Source organism: Eptesicus fuscus, chromosome 23 (genome assembly GCF_027574615.1).
Source record: "Eptesicus fuscus isolate TK198812 chromosome 23, DD_ASM_mEF_20220401, whole genome shotgun sequence".
Lineage (NCBI taxonomy): Eukaryota > Metazoa > Chordata > Mammalia > Chiroptera > Vespertilionidae > Eptesicus > Eptesicus fuscus.
The window spans coordinates 3,420,184-3,439,317 of NC_072495.1; the positions used below are offsets into that span (position 1 = coordinate 3,420,184).

Consider the following 19,134-nt stretch of genomic DNA (forward strand, 5'->3'; position numbering starts at 1 on the left):
AATCTTTCTCTGAGTTTGTATTCTCATCTTTCCCTAGGTCAGCAGGGAATGGTAGTTGAGGAGATATAGAAGGAGGAGGAAGAGAGGTGGAGGGCAAGTCTACACAAGGAAGCTCAGACAGCAAAGGGTATAGCGGAGGAGCAGTGAGAGGGGGAGGAATGGGGTCTTGGCACTTACTTGCTTCAGTAGCCTTCTTTAGTTCAGAGACAGTCTCCAGAATTTTCTTATTAACTTCTTGTAGAGAAGATATTTTATCCGATCCTCTCCTGGAAGCCTCTAATTTCCAATCAAGATAAGCTTCCCATTCATTTAATTTAATTTTAGAGCCGGCTTTTTCTAATTGAGCACACAGAAAAATCAATTTGGGGGTGTCAAAAGTTCCCCACTTTGGCCATTTCAAGTTGGTATCATTTTTAGTTAAACTTTCCCATTTTTGTAGATACTTGCAAGTTGAAATTCCATATGAATTGTACATGTACCCTGCTGGAGTGTTAACAGGGGGCTGGGATTCTTGGGGTTTAGCAACCTCAGAGGTGCAATTTCCCATCTTTTAAAATTTATTGTTATTATTATTGAATATCTGCAGAGTCTGAGCAAATTTTTCTAGGGGTGTTATGTAGTGGGTTGCAAAGTGTACTGCTTATGGGTTGAGCTCCATGAGGCTCTCACCCCTCATGTCGCAATTCAACCCTCTTACGTGCCTCGGTTTCTCTCCTGGCTGTCTAAAATAGCCAGAAGGGCTCGGGGCGCTGGCTTACCAGGCCTTATGTGCGCTCTCCCGGACGAGCCAATCAGTTAATAACAGTTGAGTTGGAATTTCCCTATGGGGCTCCTTCATGTCGTGAGGGATGACCTCTGACACCTCCACAAGGTTCTTAGTCGCCTAAGAACACCCGAGAATCGGGCAGGAGGGAGGATGTGCCCCTTTATCTTCGGAGCTGAACGAGTTCAGCTCTCATAAGTTTAGCGAAGGTTTTTGCTCAGACTCTCAGAAAGCAATTCCAATTGAAGAGCCAAAATCAAAACCAGCCACCTGTTTTTTCCTCCAGTCTTGCCTTAACCTGGGTTCTATTAACCCTTAATCTTAGTTTCACCTCGAGGATTTTAAAACACAGCTCAAATAAAGTCAGACCCTCTACCAAAACAAGGGACGGTCCTGGATCCAAGAGAAAAACTCACCCAAATTCACCTGATACGGCGGGGAGCCGGCGGGGCTCAATGGGCCCCTTGCTGGATCCAAGCACCGGAATCCGAGTCCACAAGGTGGTCCTGGGTGAGCTTCTTTGGAATCCTGCCGCGACTACGCCAAGTAATGTTAACGAAAAAAACCATTGAAACCTGTAAAGAATTTTAGTGAGTTTATTTGAGCCAAACTGTCGACATATGCCGGGAAGCAGAACCTCAATGAATTGAGATAATGCTCCGGAGAATGCAGGGTTACATCTATATTTATACATTGAAATCAAAGGAAAGGGATGTAGGTGAGTTACATGAAATCCATTGGTGACAGATTAGGGAGGTGGGACAAAGCAAAGCGGGGAAACCTCTGGGGTAGGGTGAAAAGTGAAATGATGGACATGTGCTTCTCTTACAGAGATGGATACAGGATACTTTAATGTAATTAACAGTTGACAATTAACATGATAACAATAACAATGAGGGAATGTCCCGGTGCCATTTGTTGTGCCCTGAGGGGTCCGGGGTAAAAAGGAAGTTACAAGTTACCCAGACATCTCACAGATATGTTATCTTAGAGGCAAAAAGGCAAATGGGCTCAGTAAAGAAGATCTAAGTTGATCTTTGTCAGGGAAGATATCGGCCTAGGACATGACTACCCACTATAACCTGTTTGTAGTTAAATATTTAATTTTCAAACCATCCTTTGTGGTTATTTCAGGTCTCTGAGTTTGCAAGACTGCCACGCAGGCCTCCCCTGAGCTTGTCAGGTTAGCAGGTGGCTCCTTTCGTTCACAGTACCTAGAGGGTGTTATGCTAAGTGAACTAAGTCAGAGAAAGACAAATACCATATGATTTCATTTATATGTGGAATCCAAAGAACAATGTAAACGAACGAACAAAAGAGAAAGAGACTCATCGATACAGAGAGTAGACTGATGGCTGCCAGAGGGGAGGAGGGGCGGGATTGAGAAGTGCAGACTGGCAGTTACGAAGCAGCCCCAGGGACGTGAGTCCAGCCCAGGGGACACAGTCAATGGTGTGATGACTGCACCGTGCCACGGGGGCTGGAAATGCAGGGACGCTTGGTCAAGTGTATGGTTGTCTAACCGCTGGGCTGCACACCTGAAACTAATACAAAATAATATTGAACATAAACTGTAATTGAAAAAATAAAAAATATTCAAATTAAAACATATGAATAAAGTCTGTTCCACCTGACTTGAGTCCCTGCTGCTCATCCCCACCGTGAACAAACCCCTTCTCTGCCGGAACCTCATGACCAGGATGGCAGATACCCTCCAACTCGGACCCTCCTGGGAGAGTTGCCTCTGCTAAGGACCAACTCAAGCCAATTTCACTTTCCAAACGTCATTAAAAGGAAACTCAAAAAGTTGAGAATCGAAACCAATAGCAGAAAGTTGGGCCAGAAGCCAAGCCTGTTAAGGTGGCCCCATTCCTCCAACCTCAGCTGTGTCCCTCTGGGCCTCTGCCACAGCCAGGGGTCCCCAAGAAGGGAGCCCCAGGCCAGCCCCCTCACTCCTGGCTTCCTCTCCGCGATGGTCTGTTATCCCAGCAGGGTGCTAGAGGGTAACGGAGGAGGAGCTCCCTTAAAAAAAAAAAAAAAGGGGTGTGCATGCCAGGAGCTGGGCGTGTGACTACATATCTGCCTGGCAGGGGTGCTGTCACCCAGCGATGGCACTGTCCACGGAGCTGTACGGCACCCCGGCCTCCAGGCTGGACTCCTTCCTGGCGCAGGGGCTGCAGCCCAGCCGGGAGTGGAAGGAGGAGGTGCTGGAGGCAGTGAAGACGGTGGAGCAGTTCCTGAGGGAAGAGCCCCTCGAGGGAGAGTGTGGGCCGGACCAGGAGGTGCGGGTGCTGAAGCTGGTGAAGGTGAGACTGGGCTTCTCCAGCCCAGGCCAGGGCTGGGCACACCCAGCGTGAGGGTCCTCATCCCTGAGGCGCTGGGGACCTCCGCCTGCTTATCCCTAGTCCATGCTGCTGACGTCTCAGGACGCCCCACTTAGCTGCCTGCACCCCACCCCACTCTGCCTTGAGCAGAACAACCTGGCAAGGAAGCTAATAACAGTTCACTTTTTGGGGTGCACCAGCATAACCGCTTAACAGGTGTGATCTCTATGGTGGCACCGTGTGAGGTAGGTACTGTTCTCTTCCCTTTGCTCAGATGAGCAACATGGAGGCTCAGAGACTTGAGATTCATAGCAACTAAATGCAAAGCAAAGTCTTTGACTGGCTCCTGGTGTGAGTAGATCATCCGTAAAATATAGTTTAGAAACAACTGGGGAAATTTTTTTTAATTTTAGAGGAAGATGAAATAGAGAGAAAAAAAATGAAGAGAGAGAGAGAGAGAGAGAGAGAGAGAGAGAGAGAGAGAGAGGTTTCTTGTTCCACTTATTTATGCCTTCATTGGTGGATTCTTGTATGTGCCCTGACCTGAGATCGAACCAGCAACCATGGCATATTGGGAAGACACTCTAACCACCTGAGCTAACAGAGCTGAGGAAATCTTAGTATGACCTTGATATTAAGTAATGTAAGTGAATCATTGTTGGTTTTGTTAGGTGTGATACTTCTGTGGTTAAGGGAGATATGCTCTCTTATATTGTACACAAATGCTAATTTATTTAGGGACAGAGTTTCTTGGTGTCTATAATTTACTTTAACGTGGGTTAGTGAAGCAAATGCGGAGAGAAGTTAAGACTTGTTGAATCTGACTGGATATATGAGTTCATTTTATTCTCTATGTTTTACTTAAAAAAAATTTTTTTTTTTATTGATTTCAGAGAGGAAAAGAGAGGGGGAAAGAGATAGAAACATCAATGATGAGAGAGAATCATTGACCAGCTGCCTCCTGCGCGCCCCACACTGGGGATCGAGCCTGCAACCTGAGCATGTGCCCTTGACCGGAATCGAGCCCGGGACCCTTCAGTCCACAGGCCGACCCTCTATCCACTGAGACAAACCGGCTGGGGCTCTATGTTTTACATTTTTTTATAATAAAAAGTTGTATTTTTTCCATGAAGGCACAGAAAGGTGAGGTGATTTGCCCCAGGTCGCATAGCTGGTGGTACAGCTGGGATTTGAACCAGGGTCTCTCTAACTCCACAGCCAGGGCTCCAGGGTGCCTGGTGAGATCCCCCAGCTGTTTCATGTCACCTCCTGTCCTCGCAAGGCTCCAGATTCAAGAGGGTCAAAACTAGAAAGGCCATGGAGCATCCGGCGGTCTCAGTCAGTCCCTCATTTAAACATTAAGGAAACCGAGGCACAGAGAGGGTGAGAGATGTCCTAAGGTCACACAGGAAGCTGGTGGCAGGCAAGACTAGAATTAAGGTGTCATCCCCCTACCCCCGCCCCGAATTCTGGTTTCCAGCCCAGTGACCTAGTCCTCCCTCCAGGGGAGACCACCTCCAGGAAGGAGTTAGCAGCCTCACGCCCCATCTCCTCTTTGTACCCATCCCCAGCATCGGAAGCTTGAGGTCATGTGACTTATTTATTCATTTTAATATTTTTATTGATTTCAGAGAGGAAGGGAGAGGGAGAGGGAGAGAGAGATAGAAACATCAATGATGAGAGAACTATTGATTGGCTGCCTCCCGCATGCCCCACACTGGGGATCAAGCCCACAACCCTGGCATGTGCCCTGACCGGGAATTGAATCGTGACCTCCTGGTTCATAGGTCAATGCTCAACCACTGAGCCACACCGGCCAGGCTGACTCTATAACTGACTGTGACCATGACTACTGGCTAGAAGCCAGGGCAAGTAGCTTTACCCGCACTGCCTCAGTTTCCTCATCTGTACTTCAGGGATCATTTTACTAGTACCCACCTCAGTCACTGGGCGTGAGGATGCGGAGGTCTTGTCTGCACGAAGGGCTTTCAGGGGTACCAGACCCAGCCAGTGCTCACCCCACGAGCTGCAGCAGTTCAACCACCGGGACAGGAGGCTGATCTGAGGCCTGTTCACGCCCAGCAATCCTACCTCCCGACAGAGAGAGAGAGAGAGAGAGAAGGTAGGCCAGAGAGTTGGGGGACTTCTGTGTACCAAAGGCGACAGGGGCTGGAGAGCACCCCAGAACAGCAGAAAGACCCCTCAAAATCACCCCCCTCAGGCTCCCTCCGTCCACACGGGGAGACTGAATCCCAAGCAGCAGACAGCCAGGGGCAGAGGCCGCACTGCCGGCTGCTGGCTTCCTGGTGGGCAGGCCTGCAGCACCCCTCCCGGCTGACCTCCTAGTACCCAGTGACTCCTGTGCCATCATCGCTCTCATTTCAGAGAGAGAGAGAGAGAGAGAGAGAGAGAGAGAGAGAGAGAGAGAGAGAGAGGAGAGAGAGGGGTGATCTGTAGGGTTCCGAATGATCACATCGCTGGAGAAGCGAGGCAGGAGTCAGGTCCAGGTCAGGCTGCCCCACTGCACAGCCCAGGCTCTTACCCACCAGGCAGCCCCCCCCCCCAATGTCAGAAATCACTCAGACCTCCCGCTGCCCTGTCCAGCCGCCCTGTGGGGGGCATTCGTGGTCCCGGGGAACAGACGGGCTGCAGGTGAGCAGGCTCAGAGCGGAGCAGCGGGGAACCGGGAGCCTGGGCTCCGGAGGCTGCGCACCTGCGACCCTGGGCAGGCGGCTGCTCCCCGCGCACCCGCTTTCTCGCCTGTAAAGAGGGGGAGTGGGGGGTCCCCCCCATCAGGGCCGTGGGGACCCTGCGCTGTGAGAGCCCGGTGACGCCCTGTGTCCCGCAGGTGGGCTCCTTCGGGAACGGCACGGCGCTCCGGGGCAGCGCCGAGGTGCAGCTCGTGGCGTTTCTGAGCTGCTTCCGCAGCTTCCCGGAGGCGGCCCGGCTCCACCAGGCCGCGCTGCGGCTCCTGCGGAGGACGCTGTGGACGTGCCGGGACCTGCTGGCCCTCGGGCTCGAGGTCCTGGGGGTGTCCCCGGGCGTCCCCGATGCTCTCGCCTTCACCATCCAGACCAGGCGGACCGAGGAGCCGGTCACCGTCACCATCGTGCCCGCCTACCGGGCCCTGGGTAAGGCAGGGGAGGCCCTCCCCCGGCCCGATCCCGCCCGCTCCTTCCGGGCCACCCTGTCCCTTCCACCACCTGCGCGGGGCTGTCACGTGGCTCAGCCTGGGAAGCCCGTCTCTCAGAGAATCACGCAGATAAACATATGATCGCAAAAGGAAGCAGCACCCACGAGGGGCCGGAGTTGGGAGAGGAACCTCAGGTGCTTCTGCACTTACCGAGGCGACCTGGGGGGGGGGGGGGGGGGGGGGGCACCGGGACCTGCTAGGGGAGGGGGCGCGACGGAGAGGGAAGGTGCATTGCAAGTCCGCACAGAGCAGCTGCGGGGCGTTCCTGAGGCTCGGCCTGCCCAGCAGCCACCCTCAGCACAGGCGCTCTCAGAGCCCAGCTTTCTTTTTTTTTTCTTCTTTTTTAAAAAAACCTATATTTTATTGATTTTTCACGAGAAAGGGAGAGGGATAGAGAGTCAGAAACATTGATGAGAGAGAAAAACATCGATCAGCGGATGTGCCCTTGACCGGAATCGAGCCCAGGACCCTTCAGTCCACAGGCTGACCCTCTCTCCACTGAGCCACACCGGCTAGGGCTCCTGAGGCTCGCCCTGCCCCGCAGCCACCCCTCAGCACAGGCGCTCTCAGAGCCCAGCTTTCTTACCTGGCACTGGGTGTCCCCGGCGGTGTTGGGGGGTCCAAAGGAATCTGAGAGCGAGGGAGATCCAAAACAGACCTTTAGGGAAAGCGTTGAGCACAGCAAAGGGGGACCCCAGTCCTGGGTGGCCTGGGAGAGAGAAGCCCGCTGTGGCTGCAGAAGGACAGTCTGCTCCAGGGTCTCAGGTTTCCCTGGAGACACCCCGGTGAGTGAGCAGGCTCTGCAGCCCCGGCCCGGCAGCCCCGGCTCCTGATCCCCCTCCCCGGTCCTCTCCCCAGCGCCTTCTGCTCCCCACTCGCCGCCGCCCCCTGAGGTCTACGAGAGCCTGACGAAAGCCTGCCGGCACCCCGGACATCTCTCGCCCTCCTTCTGCGAGCTGCAGAGAGACTTCGTGAAACATCGGCCGACCAAGCTGAAGAGCCTCCTGCGGCTGGTGAAGCACTGGTACCTGCAGGTGAGGGCTGGGCGGGGGCGGGCAGCTGGAGGAGAGGGGGAAGAGCAGAGCCAGACTGACAGCTCGGGAAACTGCCCCCGGAGAAATGGAGGTGGCGAGAGAGCGCACGGGAGTCTTTTGAAACGTAAAGTGGAACAAAGAAGGAGCTAGAGAGCCCAGCCGGCCAGCCGGCTCAGTGGTGGAGCGGCGACCTGTGAACCACAAGGTCACGGTTGGATTCCCCGCGGGCTCCATCCCCAGCAGGGGGCGCGCAGGAGGCAGCCGATCCATGATTCTCTCTCATCATTGATGTTTCTCTCTCCCCCCTCTCCCTTCCTCTCTGAAATCAATAGAAATAAATAAATAAGAAGCTAGAGAAAGAGGAGAAAGAGAAGGAGGAGGGGAGGGGGAAGAGAAAGAAAAACTGGAGGGAGGAGAAAAATAGGGAAGTTACAGGATTTCAGTAAGCAAGTACTTGTAATGCTGCAGTTACAGTCTAGTCCTGCTACTGTCAATTGCAATGGGATATCTGCACGTTGATTTCTCCCATTGAGGACAGCTAACAAGAGGAAAGATTCATCGCATTCCGCCCACACCAATTCCCCTCCAATGGCGGCGTTCCTGGGATCATGATTATTACTGAGTGAACATATTCATAGCAGTTGCCTTTTAGATTTCACATGCGATGTCTGCATGGCATCATGTATATTTCAAAATATCCATATGACACCTGAAACTAATATAATATTGAATGTCAACTGCACTTGAAAAAAGGAAAGATTATTAAGGGAAATTGTATATCTCTTTAAAATATGTCAGGATGTATATATTTATTCCCAGAGAGGTTATTCAGAATGAAGTTTATATTCTGTTTTACTTAACTTGTAGTTTTAAAAAATTATATAAGGTTTATGTACACACAGAAATCCAGATGAATAGTCATCTAAACTTATGAAAGAAGGGCTCAGAAACAAACAAAAAATAGAAAAATAAAAAGACACTCTCTAATTTTTAAAAATTGGTAAGAGAGTCAGATTTCAGAAGGACTCAGTTTTTAAAAAAATAAATGTATGGCCCTGGCTGGTGTGGCTTGGTTGGTTGGGCTTAGTCCCGTGCAAGGAAAGATTGTCAGTTCGATTCCCAGTCACGTCGATGTTTTTTTTCTCTTTCACTCTCCCGTTCTGTCTCTCTAAAAGTCAATTTAAAGACATTTTTAAAAAGAATAAATGTATTGAAAGATAAAAAATCAGAACATTACCAAGGTCAGTGAGTTTACAGTTAGTCTGTTTATGGTGGGAAACCAGCAGTTTTCTTATGTGATTATGATATCAACCAGGGTTGTGAAATATCTTTAGACATCAGCATTGCCAAAGCCGAGAATAAAATTGTTTTTGCTGGTAAGACATTCACTTAGAGGAGCTGATCTAAGGTTTGTGGCTTGGAGAACCTAGAGCTCAATGGAACGGTGTGTTTGCTTTGTTGTTGCAAAGTGCTTTCTTCCTGAATATGACATGCATGTTTATGGGTAGCGTCTGTCCGAGGGATAAGGTTCGGCTTGACTTGGATAGTCCTTCCTGTTGTTCAAGCCTCTGCCCCTAAGTCAAGGATTCGGCCACATACGGTTTTATGAAACTGTTTTTTGATTCAGTGCTATTACTTTGATGTTTTATTTGACTAGTTTTATCCAGCTAAGTGTCACAAGATGTTGATGGATGCATAAGGACATAAAGGGCTTGTATTTATTTATTTTTTTAAAATATATTTTTATTGATTTCAGAGAGGAAGGGAGAGGGAGAGAGAGAGAGAAACATCAGTGATGAGAGAGAATCATTGATTGGCTGCCTCCTGCACGCCCCCCACTGGGGACCGAGCCCGCAACCTGGGCATGTGCCCTGACCGGGAATCGAACTGGTGACCTCTTGGTTCCTGGGTCTACGCTCAACCACTGAGCTACACCCGGCTGGGCAAGGGCTTGTATTTAAACGAGAGTCCCATGATGCAAGGGGTTCACAGTTCCTCTCTGGAAGTTTGGTCAAGTCCCTGGTGTCAGCATTGACTTTTATGACTCAGTAGTACTTCAGTGTTCACATCAGTACCCAGTTCATGGACTGGGGTCAAGGACCAAAGAACTGTGTTGAGAAGCCGGAACTGGCGTGTTGAAATTATGAATATGCAAAGTAGGACCCGTGAATGAGGGGTCAGCGGGTCGTTCCTTCAATATCTGAGCTCCCACCTGGGGAAGTGAAACCCTCAGGGCCATGTTGGTTGAAGCTGCCCTTTCAATATACCTCCGCAAGGGCAGCAGTCCCAGGGTTTATTCCCACAGATCCCAGAAGCAAGAGGGTGAGGTGAGCCAAAGGGCGGGGCTGCCCTTCAGCCCAGATCCGGAGCTAACAGGGCAGCAAGCACTCACTATCCACAAGGCGGTTAGGGCGGGGTCACTCACTGGTCCCAGGTGTACTTTATTACTTATTTATTTATTATTGATTTTTTTAGAGAGAGTGGAAGAGAGAGGAAGAGAGAGGGAGAAACATCGATGGGAGAGTGAAACGCCCATCTCGGCTGCCTCTGGCATGCCCCCTGCCTGGGATCGAGCCTGAAACCCAGGCACGTGCCCTAACGGGGAATCAAACCTGCAACCTCTGGGTGCATGGGAAGACACCCAACCCAGTAGCCACACCAGCCAGGACTAGCTGAGCTTTGGACTTAAGTTTTTTGTTTATTTGGGGGGATTTTTTGCCATTTTAAGTGTACAATTCAGTGGCAATTACATTCACAATGTTGTATAAACACAACTATCTATTTCCAGAGCTTTTTCATCCCCCCAAACAGAAACTGTACCCATTAAACACTCACTCTCCATGCTACCCTCCCCCAGCCCCTGAGAACTGCCATTCTACTTCCTGTCTCTATGAATTTTCCTACTCTAGCTTCCTTATATAAGTGGAATCATATGATATTTGTCTTTTTGGTCTATCTTATCTTGTCCTTGATTTGTAATAGTGGGATTGATTATCACACTTAATTGGATTAGAGTTCTGGCATAAACACAAATTTATTTATAAGTTTGATATATTATTATTGATTTATTGATAAATTGTTTTCTCTAATTCTATCCTGGTAGGAAGAAAGACAAATTTTTATTGAGCTTATGTAAATACTACATAGTATTTACATAATGTAAATACACTATGTAGTATTTACATTATGTAAATACTACATAGTCATGAAAACAGGAACTTAAAGTCACTTTGTAAATATTTAATCATCATTGGAAGCAGGGCCTATATATGCTATTATTTTGTAGAATAATTCTTTGTGGTTTTTTTTCTGAGGATTTGTTAGTTTATAACCAATAGCAGGAATTTTTATGGAATTTTTTAAATTCTGAGGTTTCAGTTGGAATAATATATCATTCAAAGAATGTTTAATCTTAGTTTGCACAAGTCTATCATCTTTTCGTGAGGATATGAGATATATTAAGAAGAAAAGTTATTTTCTTACATAGCCATCAAATATAGAATATTAACCAGGGTAATTAATTCTCTCTCACTATCTTTTTTTTTTTTTTTTCTTACCTTGGCTAAGCAACTGCTTTTATGAACTCATATGTTTCTGGAATAAAGGAGTACAGTGAAATTCTGACTCAGTCCCACTTGGGTAAGGATATGAGCCTTTACCCATGAATTTATTCCTATCCACACTCCATAAATTTCCCATAGTGGAGTGGGGAGAAAGGGACTTTCCTACAGATACATTATGTTGTAATTAGATCATTGTTTTTCATTTATAAACATGCAGACGAAAAGAACTAATGGCTTTGGTTTTACTGCTTTAATTATAGGTCAAAATTAACACATAAAATCTATGCATCAGTGAGCTCCTAATCTTACAGGTTATTTCCTGGGAGTCACATACGCAGATGAATGTTTGAGTGATTTAAATTCATAATGACATGCAAGACAACAATAGTGAGGCTCCCAGGAGATATCAGAATTCTCAAGACACACAGATGGAAAAAGAAAGAACGAAAAATACAAAATACAATCAAATTCCCATTGACTGGCCCCCATCCAAAAATAAATTCCTATTATCCGTCTCCCAGTAGCGACCACCAGATTCATGGACTGCTGTCACCAGCACAGACTAAGTGGCCTCTGCAAATAAGAGCAAGAACCAGAATCAGACATGGCCAAAACTCAGACTTAATCCAGAATCAAAAATAGCAACAGAGGCCCGGCCGGCATGGCTCAGTGGTTGAGCACTGACCTATGAACCAAGAGGTCACAGTTCAATTCCCCATCAGGGCACATGCCCTGGGTTGTGGGCTTGATCCCCAGTGTGGGGCGTGCAGGAGGCAACCAATCAATGATTCTCTCATTATTGATATTTCTATCTCTCTCTCACTCTCCCTTCCTCTCTGAAATCAATACAAAATATATTTAAAAAAGAAGAAGAGTTTTCTTTAAAGAAAACCTGTCTAAAGCCCAATTTAATTAAGTTGAATTAAAACGAAGCTGTTTGGATTGGGATCCTGCTCACTCCTTGAGACACCTCTTCATAACTCCATTCCAGGAATTATGTCGAGCACAATTTGAAACCACTGGACTGATCCAGCCCCTTGAATCTAAAATGGGGAAACCATTTAGGACCAGAGAGGGAAACTGACTTGGCTAAGATTACACAGCCAAGGAGCTCAGCTGGTTAGAGCATCATGCCCATACACCAAGGTTGTGGGTTCAATCCCGGGTCAGTGCACATCCAAGAACCAAACAATGAATGCATAAATGGGACAAATCGCTCTCTCTCTCTCTCTCTCTCTCTCTCTCTCTCTCTCTCTCTCTCTCTCTCTCTCTCTCTCTCCCTCTCTCTCTCTCTCCTCTTCCTCTTTCTAAAATCAATAAATTTTTAAAAAGTTAAAAAGATTATACAGCCAGTAGATGGCAGAGCTGAGACTGTAACGGGAACCCAAGTTCAGCTGCCTGCTGCCCTGAAAACCCAAACTCTTGAGGAAAGAAGCTAATTCTAGTGCCAGACACCTGCGAAGACGGGACTCTGTGGCAAAGCCCATCTCCCCTTCTCAGTGCGGGCAGAGGATTTCACCGGGAGGGGGAGCGAGAGCAGAACACAGAGGCCAGGGGAGGAGCTTGACGGCTTCTCCACACGCAGGCCCGCACGGTCCACCCATGAGGGCCTTGGAACTGGTCCGGTGAGGGCCTGCTGTGCGCCACCCTGGTCTTCCTCATCTTGGTTCTGTGTCACAAGGTCAGCACATCTCCCAGGACTGGGGCGGCTGAAGGGCGGAGTCTGATCTTCTGAGGTTGGTTCCTAGGATTCGAATGCAAACACGCTATTCATCTGCACGCTGCACATTAGTCAGGATGAGCATTCACAGAAACAGTGTCCGTTATAGGAACTTGGTTCTCCGGTTTCTGGTCCCGTGCCATCCTGACACAGGATCTGAGGGTCTCGCTCTCTCTTCCCATCTCTTCCCACAGTATGTGAGAGCCCGGTGCCCCAGGGCCGCCCTCCCCCCTCTCTACGCCCTGGAGCTACTGACCATCTACGCCTGGGAAATGGGTACGCAGGAGAATGAGAGCTTCCGGTTGGACGAAGGCCTCACCACGGTGATGGAACTCCTCCAGGAGTATGAGTCCCTTTGTATCTATTGGACCAAGTACTACACGTTCCAGAACCCCATCATTGAGGACGTTGTCAGAAAACAGCTCCAGAGAGAGAGGTACTGGGCCCCTGCTCCCACACACATGTCCGAGAGAGAAGAAAGAGAACAGGGAGGGTGCTGTGGAGTGTCTCTTTTTGGGGGAGGGGGCTTTCTTAAGCAGCAAGGCTGCCAGGAAATCTCAAGCTGGCCACCTTCCCAAATCGCCGGGGCCTTAGCAGCTAGATGCCTTTTCCTTGGCCTTCAAGCTCGCTGGCCCTCAGAAGAGCATTTCAGTGTTTTTTAGAGAGAGCATGAGAAAGTGGAAAGAATCATGAGACCCACGTTTAATCCCAGCTCTGCCTCACTTCCTTCTCCGTGAAACAGGAGCAGCCGGCACCCCCAATGCCGGACTGTTGTGAGGGTGGGAGGAAATACCCGCGAAGGGCCTCCGTGGTGGGTGCCAGATGAATGGTCACTAGCGTAGCACGTGCTGCTGGGGCCATCGCATCCCTTGGGCTTTTACTGTCTCCACGAAAGCTGGCTCAGCCCTCAACGGCAGCACCTGCGTCCCTTACCTGGTGGCAGTTGGTGGATAAATACCCCAGCTCCCTCCCATCTCAGACGGAAGGACTCGCTCTGGGTCACACCTGCTACATGGTTAATCCCAGCGTCCCTCCCTTGAGACTAACTTCCAGCCGCCACCGCAGCAATCACCTCGATACACACCCCTTATGGGCACCCTTCCTTCCCTTCTCCCTTTCCCACTCCCTCATCGGTGATTCCTGGATCTCCTCCTGAATAAACTCTTGCACTCAAATCCTTATCTTGGGAATCTGCTGCTGGGAGAACCCAGCCTGAGACAACTCTTTGTATTAGAAGGTCTAAGTCCGTGCAAGCAATATCGCAAGAATGTTTATTGCTCTTTTACGTGAGTAATGGGTCTTTTTTTAAAACAAGGAAGACAAGTCTGGTCTCCTTAACAAAAGAGGATTGATTTATAAGGATGCCCAGAAAATTGAGGTTGGAAAACATCAGGACCTGACAAACCTTTGGATCCCTCTCTCCCTGACACTCTGCCTCACTGCCCACTCTCTTTCCTCTCTGCCTCTGCTTCTCTCCCATACCTGCCCTGCTTCCGCTTACTTACGGAGGGACCGCCATCATCCTTGGTCCAAACTCCAGAGAGAGCCAGTCTGATCACTAGGCATCAGCCGTGAATATCGAGTCCCCAGATGGGTCACTTTGGGTCAGGTGACCCCACGCCATCAGGCAGCCTGGCTTCTACAGGATGATTTCAGGGAGCCAGGGATGTTGGGAGTAACAAGCTTGGGGCCTCAAATGTTCCGTTCACTCCAATAGCCTGCTGTCACATTCTGTCACATAAAGTCACGGCTTCCTCCTAAGTCGAAAGCCCCGTGAACAAGGCCGGCTCTTATCATGGGCGTGACATCCAATACAGGTTGTCATGTGAGCAATCCAAGGAAACTAGCCCTAACCCTAAGCCCCTTCAAGCTTGTATTCCTTAAAATATTCATCCAGCATTTACGCAGAGGAGAGACACTTAGAGGCAACCCAGCCTCTCCCCTTTGGAGGAGGAATCCCACCTGCTGGTTGTGAGAACTGAGGGAGGTCTATGTGCCTCGGTTTCCTCATCTGTAAAATGGGGAGAACAACAACAATAATACTAGTCCCCACCTATGGAATTGTAAGGATTAAAAGAGGGAAATTCACATAGGGTTTGGCCCAGTACCTCAAATATCAGTAGTTGGGGGAGGGGGAGTTATTATTTAAAATGATTCAGCAGCTCTAGCCTGCAAAACACAGCCTTTGAACTTAAGAGGCCCACCTATCTGAGTGGGCATCTGATATTGCTTTACCATGCCTTTGGCATCTCCCCCCCCTCCCCCCATCATCATCATCATCATCATCATCAAAATTTCTTTAAAAAATATTTGTATTGATTTCAGAGAGGAAGGGAGAGGAAGAGAGAGATAGAAACATCAGTAATGACAGAGAATCATTGATGGGCTACCTCCCGCACACCCCCTACTGGGGATCAAGCCCACAACCCGGGCATGTGCCTCAACCAGGAATCAAACTGTGATCTCACAGTTCATAGGTCGACACTCAACCACTGAGCCATGCCCACCGGGAAAAATTTCTTACAAACAACTAGAGAATTCTCCCTGAGAGGAATTCTTGGAAATCTAACGGTCTCTATCCTGTTCCTCTCCAGCAATGTCTCTGAGCCCTCGTGGACTGAGCCCTCAGTCCTCGGGCTCCGGACATACAGATGCTCAGGCCTGAGGAGGTGATGTCGGGAAGGCTCTCTCTGGCCAGGCCTCCAAACCAGAAAGAGCCTGGCACCCGCTCCCTGTGTTGCAGGCCCATCATCCTGGATCCAGCGGACCCCACCTACAACGTGGCGGAAGGGTGCAGGTGGGACATAGTGGCTCAGAGGGCCTGCCAGTGCCTGAAGCAGGACTGTTGCTATGACAGCAAGGACAACCCAGTCCCCAGCTGGAATGTGAAGGTAAGGGCTCCCCTCTGGGCTGCTGCCAGGGCTTGAAGCCCAGAATGAGATGAATGCATGGTGTTTACCTACTTATTTCTGTGTCGATGGAGCCAACAGGGCATTGGAGTCGGGCAGTTTGAGGCCTGGCTGCACGACCCACCAGCTCTGTGAACTTGGGGAAATTATTCAGCTCTCTGAGCCTCAGATTTCTTATCTTCCAATCCTTGTTCTGCTTTCCTTCCTTCTTCCCATACCTACCTGAGATTCAGCTCCGCGCTCCCAATCCCTCCTTGCACGAACTGAGCCCAGGCAAGTCCAATCAGTCAGCTGTTTTGTGCCGACATTGGGCTTGGGGCAAGTGTGGGGATTTGGGGACAACAGGCTCTGAAACACTGGGCCTCTAATAAAATCTACACTCATAGCCCTGACTGGTTTGGCTCAGTGGATAGAGTGTCGGCCTGCGGACTGAAGGGTCCCAGGTTCGATTCCGGTCAAGGGCATGTACCTTGGTTACGTGCACATCCCCAGTAGGGGGTGTGCAGGAGGCAACTGATAGATGTTTCTCTCTCATCGATGTTTCTAACTCTCTATCCCTCTCTCTTCTTCTCTGTAAAAAAATCAATGAAATATATTTTAAAAAATAATAAAATAAAATCTACACTCATAAAAGAGTAAGATGCAAATTGACCATACCTTTGCAACACCCACCAGCCAATCAGGAGTGAGTATGCAAATTAACCCAACAAAGCTGGTGGGTTAATTTGCATATGCAGGCACCGAGTGGCCAGGGCGGGGCTGGGCACTTGCATCGTTGCCATGGCAATGATGCAGGCATTCTGCACCGCCCCAGCCGCTCGGGCCTCTGGGCAGCTTGGGAAGGTGGAAAGGCAGCTCTGGCCAGAGCGAAGGCAGTGCTGGCAGCCAGGGAAAGGAAGGCCCATTCTTGCACAAATCTTTGTGCATCAGGCCTCTAGTAATATAATAAAAGGGTAATATGCAAATAGACCAAACAGCAGAACAACTGAACAATCAATCAAAGCATAACATGCTAATGATATGCTAAGGCTGCTCAACCACTCGCTATGACGTGCACTGACCACCAGGGGGTAGATGCTCCAACCGGTAGGTTAGTTTGCTGCTGGAGTCCGGCCTATTGGGACTGAGCAAGATGGGCCAGACGCACTCTGGAGCCCTCCCGCGGTCCCTCCCCGGCCCGATCGTGTACCGGTGGGATACCTCCACCTGGCCTGCACCCTCTCGCAATCTGGGACCCCTCGGGGGATGTCAGAGAGCCGGTTTCAGCCCAATCCCACAGGCCACTCCTCTGGGGAGGGCACCAGACACAGGGCTCATGGCTGGTGAGTGCTGCTGCGGCAGTGTGAGCCTCTCCCAATGGGGACTGATTGGGCGCGAGCCTGCGGCAGGCACAGTGGGGGGCGTGCAGGAGGGGGTGTGCGGGATGAGTGGGAGCAGCAGGTAGGAGCTGCAGGCGGCCTTGGACTGCGGGTTTCCATCTGATCCCTGAAGGCCACCCAGAGGGACCACACCAGTGCACAAATTCATGCACTGGGCCTCTAGTAAAATAAAATAAAAAGCCAGGGAAGGATATAGACACTAAGAACAGAGGGCACTCCGTCCAGGTAGAGGGTCAGGTAGGGAGAGAAGGGTCCGGTGGGGAGAGAGCTGGGTTTGGTGGGGAGAGAGGGCACAGGACTGGAGGTGTGTGATGGAACAGAAGCCAGAACTGCTTGGGAAGAGGCAGAAGTGTAACCAGAGGCTCTCTAATAAGGTGCAGGATGACAGACTGGAGGCCACCAGCCGGATGAGCCCACAGGTGGGCGGAAACATGTGTGCCTCTGGGTTTTTCCTAACTAGACAAACCATCGTGCACAGATTTTTATCTTGACCATGCTGGGCCTCTATTCCTTCTAGAAAGGATCAACTAGAGGACCAGCCCTCCCCAGCACCTTCCGGGTGTGTTCTTCAGCCACCTGGGATTCTCAGGCCCTTGAGTGTGGCCTCTGACGTTGGAGAACAGATGTTGGAGCAGGTTCAAATATCTGCTCTACTCCTTACTACCTCTGTGAGGTAGTAAACCACTTCACCCTCTTTTTATATATGTATATACTAGGAGCCCAGTGCATGAATTCGTGCACCTTGAAAGGAACTGTGAGCCGAGAGGCTGCAGTGGGCACAGGGGCAGGTCTCGGCCCATCCTCTGCTGGCAGCCCTGCACGTGCCCCCTGGTGGTCAGCGCACATCATAGCGACCGGTTGTTCGGGTGTTCCGCCGTTCAGTCTATTTGCATATTAGCCTTTTATTATATAGGATATATATTTTTATTGATTTCAGAGAGGAAAGAAGAGGGAGAGATAGAAACATCAATGATGAGAGCGAATCATTGATTGGCTGCCTCCTGCACGCCCCTACTGGGGATCGAGCCCACAACCCGGGCACATGCGCTAACCGGCAATTGAACCCTGACCTCCTGGTTCACGGGTCGATATTCAACCATTGAGCCATGCTGACTGGGCCACTTCACCCTTCTTGACCACAATGTCCTCATCTGTAAAATGGGATAATAGGAGAACCCCCCCCCCCTCCTAGGGCTGCCGTGAGAATAAAATGCATCAAGAAGAGAATAAAAGGCACCAGAAGGTGGTTGGCACTCCCTGAACGTTTGCTGCTGCTGCTGGGAAGATAAGGGCAGGGAGGGGGAGCTTTGGCATGGCAGACAGAGGAATGTGGTGACTCAGCCCCTCTCCTCTCGGTTGCAGGGGGCACGAGACATCCAGGTGACTGTGGAGCAGTGGGGCTGCCCAGATTGGATCCTCACGGTGAACCCTTATGACCCCATAAGGAAGGTTAAAGAGAAGATCTGGCGGAGACAGTGCTGCTCGGGCCTGCAGCAGCGGCTGTCTTTCCAGACTCCCGGCGGCGAGCGGAAGCTCCTCAGCAGCCGCAGCTCCCTGGCCAAGTTCGGGGTATTCTCCGACACGCGCATCTGCCTGCTGGAGACCATCCCCCCGGAGATCCAGGTCTTTGTGAAGAACCCGGAAGGTGGGAGCCACGCCTATGCCGTCGACCCCAACAGCTACGTCCTGGGCCTGAAGCAGCAGATCGAAGACAAGCAGGGGCTGCTCAGAAAGCAGCAGGAGCTGCAGTTCCTCGGCCAGGTCCTGCAGGACTGGTCGGCTTTGGGGAGCTATGGTATCAAGGACAGCGACACCCTCATCCTCTCCAAGAAGAAAGACATAAATTTCCCATTTCTGCCCAGCAACTTTCCTCCGGGAAACCTCTCTGGGCGTTCTGCCATCTAATCCAGGACTCACCCTATCAATCACTCCTTCAGCTCGCTGTTGAGGGTCCCAGATCTTCACCAGCTTTGTAAAGAGTTACCCTAGCCCTCCCTGCCCGTGGAGGAATGGGGAGGGTGTGAGAGATTAGATATACTGTTAACATAAAAACATTCAAACCTGTAAAGAATTTTTGTGGGCTTATTTGAGCCAAACTGTCGACAATTGCTGGGAAGCAGAACCTCAAGGAACTGAGATAATGCTCCGGGGCGGGGAATGGCAGGTTACATCGATATTTATACATTGCAATCAAAGGAAGGGGTGTAGGCAGGTTACATGAAATCCATTGGTGACAGACTAGAGAGGCG

The 19,134-nt window shown here is 50.1% G+C and overlaps 1 protein-coding gene across 2 annotated transcripts; it reads left to right on the forward strand.

Moving 5' to 3' along the window:
* The first annotated feature begins 2,871 nt into the window (after positions 1-2,871).
* Positions 2,872-18,943, forward strand: OASL (2'-5'-oligoadenylate synthetase like). Of its 2 annotated transcripts, XM_028147345.2 has the most exons (6): positions 2,872-3,069; positions 5,936-6,218; positions 7,139-7,314; positions 12,792-13,033; positions 15,341-15,488; positions 18,248-18,943. In XM_028147345.2, exons 1-6 carry the CDS (start codon positions 2,872-2,874, stop codon positions 18,788-18,790), a joined length of 1,590 nt encoding a protein of 529 aa, XP_028003146.2. In that variant the 3' UTR covers positions 18,791-18,943. The 2 variants fall into 2 exon arrangements, with proteins under 2 accessions (XP_028003146.2, XP_008141023.2); XM_008142801.3 differs by lacking the exons at positions 12,792-13,033; positions 18,248-18,943 and having other exon boundaries at positions 15,341-15,451.
* Positions 18,944-19,134: the final 191 nt, after the last annotated feature.